The sequence below is a fragment of the Strongylocentrotus purpuratus genome, unplaced genomic scaffold, assembly GCF_000002235.5.
Source record: "Strongylocentrotus purpuratus isolate Spur 01 unplaced genomic scaffold, Spur_5.0 spur5_scaffold_7, whole genome shotgun sequence".
Lineage (NCBI taxonomy): Eukaryota > Metazoa > Echinodermata > Echinoidea > Camarodonta > Strongylocentrotidae > Strongylocentrotus > Strongylocentrotus purpuratus.
In genome coordinates this window covers 16,058,883-16,063,194 of record NW_022145613.1, presented here as the reverse complement: position 1 = coordinate 16,063,194, position 4,312 = coordinate 16,058,883, and the positions used below count along the sequence as shown (strand labels likewise).

The window sequence follows — 4,312 nt, the reverse complement described above, 5'->3', positions numbered from 1 at the left end:
CCAGCGGTCGAAATGTGCTAAACATGGCGTTGAGACTCCACTACCATCATAAGTATCGCCCTTCAATCAATATACCTGACTGATTTGAATTGGACTTAAGTTGCACGGATATTCATGCAGAGGATGAATTAATCATGTATCTATTCCCTTTCAGACAGTGACCGTATGGCACAGTCATCAAGAAATGATCATCCAGGATCTTCCATCCATCATTCTTAAACATCAAAATAGATGATAGCCCTTCTGTTCCTAACCCGATCTTCAATTATTATAAAGAAGGACGTAATCTACTGAGTGGCTATTCTGTCCTATATAGATCTCGGTCGTGTAGTGATCTCTCAGTCAGTCAGTGAGCGTTCGCAAGTTTTCTTAGGAGTTGTCCAAAGACTAGTTCAAACCTACTCAACTTCAATATGGATCTCAGGAGCGCATCCTTGGTCTTCCTGGTGGTAGCTATGGTGCTATCATACTCCATGGCTGAATCTTTCGAGGTCGATGATGCCGGTAAGAAGAATCGTACATTCAATCTCAAACAATTACCTCACACTATGAGTCCACACAATGTGAATGTTATTGGGTTTTTAAAAATTGCCCACCATGAGGGTAATGACCGACCAAATTTGGGCAATTAGATTCCCAATTTGGGTTATGTCTTGCCCGATCAAGGTCATCTTTAACTTGTGCAAAAATCACCCAAGTTGGACAGGAAATTGTCCTCGAGGTGGTTGGGCGCATAACCACCCAAATATAAGCATTTATTTTTTTACCTGACATGGATTTCGTTAGTATAAGTTCAATAAGTTCAATATCAACTGGTACATTTACTTATAATAATATCTGAATTTATTTTGATTGTTTTCTTCACAAGTGCACCTTCAGAGTTTGATTTTTAGTGGCGCCTTATAGATATCATAATAATAGCTCACATTTATAATGCGCCTAATACTTTGTTTCTATGTGCAGTATAAATATTCAGTCATTATTATCATTATCATTACTATTTTTATCATCAACATCTTTAGCATCATCAAAAAACTGTTTTAGAAACGTAACCAATTCTTTTTTTTTAAATATATACGTGGTAAAATAAATAGAAACAATTTAATTTAACAATTATTATTTTGCATATGAATGAAAGTTTTATGTTTAACATTAATTTTGTAAAATGTTCATAAGGTAAATCGTGTAGGACAATTTTTACATTCCGAAAAGGTTCATACGAAGTGAATTGAAATTTCCAACAACAAAGTGGAGAGCCTTTAAAGAAAGAGATGTCTTTTGGCACTCCCTGGCTCTGGTTGTTGTTCTGATTTCTTTTAGTATTATTGTAATCATTCATGATATCTTTGTCTATGTATGTCGTCGTTTGATGTTATGTTCTTGGAAATTAACTGAATAAAATGAATAAGATAAATAACGTTTCAATCGCCGGTTGTAATAACAAAATCACAGTTGCCCATGAAGTTCTTACTACTTTTCATGACATGATTGTCACCAGGGAAAAAACATTTAAACAATTTCGGGGGCTACTATGGTTTATTCTCGATAGATTAAGTGGAGAGATATCTTCTGACTCAGAACTTTATTGATCAATCTCTATACGACTGTTTAGATTCATCTGCAAAGTTCTGAGAAGATATCATTTTCATCTATCAAGAATAAACCACATTGTGGAGGTGTCGTGGTCGAGTGGATATGTCACCGGACTGCGGATCACAAGGTCCGCGGTTCGAGTCCCATCGCGGCACTAATGTCCTTCTCAAGACATTAATCTACATTTGCCCCAGTCGACCCAGGTGAGGTAAATGGGTACCTGGCAGGAATCAATTCCTTGAAATGCTAGAGCGTCGTAATGGCAGCACAGCTAAAGTCGGGGCGAAAATGTCCAAATTTGGAAGCGCATAGAGACGTTTAAATGTGATACGCGATATACAAGAACCGAATATCATTATCATTATTGCCATAATCATTTCATAAAAAAGAGGTACGAAAGAAATCATTCCAACTTTATGGCCAACAGTGTATGAAGAAATCAGGAATCAACGGCCTCTCCTTGAATTTCATTACAGTGATGGAGGAATTATGGAACCCTTTTAGGAAGCTCTACAGAAAGGAGTGTAACGACGTAACCTCGTGCGACACCGTCAGCGGTATGTAACGGGCTACAGGTGTATCTTGCATTAAAGGGGGAGAAAATGCGTTTAAACGCAACTCAACAAATTTAATTAATAAAGACAAGTCTCAAATATGCGGTCCTGATTGGTTGAAAATAAAATTGGGTTATTTGTTTTCTTTTTTCAAATAAGAGCAGAAAATGAGAAAAACAGATCAGTAAAAATCGGATGAAAATATCTAAGGAAGTTATAAACATTGAAGTTTCTATCAATCAAACATTAATTGGCACATCTGTGATGTATCTTGCGATATCCTCTCCCATTTGCTCTGTATACTAAATAAACAATCATACATTTCTCTTTCCGCTATTTAAAAAAATCATACATACCACTAGATATAATAATTACAAATAATGAAGACACAAGCCATACATGTATGATAAAATATTATTTCTTCACGAGCAACTATAAATAAAACAAAAAAGGTAAATGGTAATAGATGATATTTTCTGTGCAAGCAAAAATGAGAGGACTTCGAAAGATACTTCACATAGTTGCAATTTGTGTTTGATCGTTTGCAATTAAAAAAAATCATAACTTTCTTATTTTTCATTTTGCTCAAGCCTTCAATGAGTTTTGTCTTTCATTTTCCGCCGCTATTGAACACATTTCTAGGTGGAGTTCCCCTTTAGTCGTAACAACGACTCATATATTTTAATTGTGCTCATACCTCTACTGAACTGTTTTTCTTATTTTTCTGTTTTCTTCAACACCAACTGAATAACAGGATGAGCATTTCCATGAAGTACGCAATGTTGCTGTGCATACAGGTATCTGTTATTCGCAATGCATTTCTACTTTGTTTTCTCCTCTCCACGTAGGTGTGAAGACGTGCACGAAAAAAAATTGTTGTCATCGCAAGTTCTTTGGGAAGACAATCTTAAAGGCGCCCGAATGCACCGGTAAGTGTAAGGCCTTAACAAAAGATGTTGTATTGCCCTTTTGCGACCGACCCAAAAATCTTGAAATCTACGGTCGGCTTTTTAGGGGGGAAAATGTATTAAAGCATTCAAAACTAAGAAATATAAGCCCCAAGAGGGAGTAAAAAAAAAATTAAAAAAACAAGATTTCCGACCGACCGACCCATGTTTTGGCACCTAAAGGGCGATACAAAATCTTTCTCTTTTTTTGCCTAATAAGCGAGTTCGTAAATAGGATTTGCGCATGGGCAGATAAAAGTCATTCTGGTATCGTGCTCAGAGGCGGCGATCCCGGGGGGGGGGGACGGGGGGACACGTCCCCCCCTCGATTTTTGTAGGGGGGATCGTCCCCCCGGAAAATTTGAAAAGGTGCAAAAAATAATGTACAGCAAATACTGACTAAAGACTGCAACACACTATTAGGCTTTGGAGGCCCAAGAGTGCAGCGTTTTTAGACAAATACAAATGCAAAAATCTTCTGGCTCGGAAGATATGCTCCCTCGTATAATATCCTTCAAAATGTTCAAGTATAAATTGTCGAAAAGTGAAGTGTGAAAAAAAGTATATTGTTTGTTTTCATACTATAGTTTTCCTAAAGAATGTAATTTTGTAATACAACAAAACTTCAAAACCTGTGGGGGTACTACCGGGTAGTTACTTTCGTTACCTTCACCCCTCTCGTTCACTATGCTCACTCAATTGGGACTTGGGACAGTTCCCCCCTCCCCCCCCCCCCCGATAAAATTCAAACGTGGTTTATTTCTAATTCGATACCAGTGACTAATTAACATATGTTGCTGAAATGGCGTGATTTTATCTGAGCTTCCGGGGCTCTGCCCCCCATACCCCTACCAAGGGCCCTAAGACGGGCCCCTGGTTGCTCAGCTGACCATAATTAAATGCCTAAAACACCTGAGCTTCCGGGGGCTCCGCCCCCTACACCCCACTAAGGACTCTAAGGCGACCCCCGGATGATCATCTGATCGTAAGTTAATGCCTGAAACCGCTGAGCTTCTGGGGGCTTCGCCCCCTGGACCCAACTCCGATTAGCGTCCTGCATGCAAGTGTCACAAATAAGGTATCCGAATATGCTCATCTTACCCTTACTAAATGCCCCAAAACTCTGAGTTTCATGGGGCTCCGCCCCTTGTCCCCGCCGGGGCTTTGCCCTTGGACCCCACGCCAATTCACGCGCCACTTGCTTTGCTCTATTTGATC

The 4,312-nt window shown here is 39.0% G+C and overlaps 1 protein-coding gene across 1 annotated transcript in view; it reads left to right on the top strand.

Annotated features, from left to right (window-relative positions):
- The first annotated feature begins 248 nt into the window (after positions 1 to 248).
- The window catches only part of LOC753728 (strongylocin 2), a 6,172-nt gene continuing 2,108 nt past the window's right edge, over positions 249 to 4,312 (top strand). Inside the window, 3 exon segments of the mRNA NM_001170818.2 lie at positions 249 to 504; positions 2,070 to 2,150; positions 2,996 to 3,076. Coding sequence (NP_001164289.2) covers positions 414 to 504; positions 2,070 to 2,150; positions 2,996 to 3,076 — 253 coding nt within the window. The 5' untranslated portion in view covers positions 249 to 413.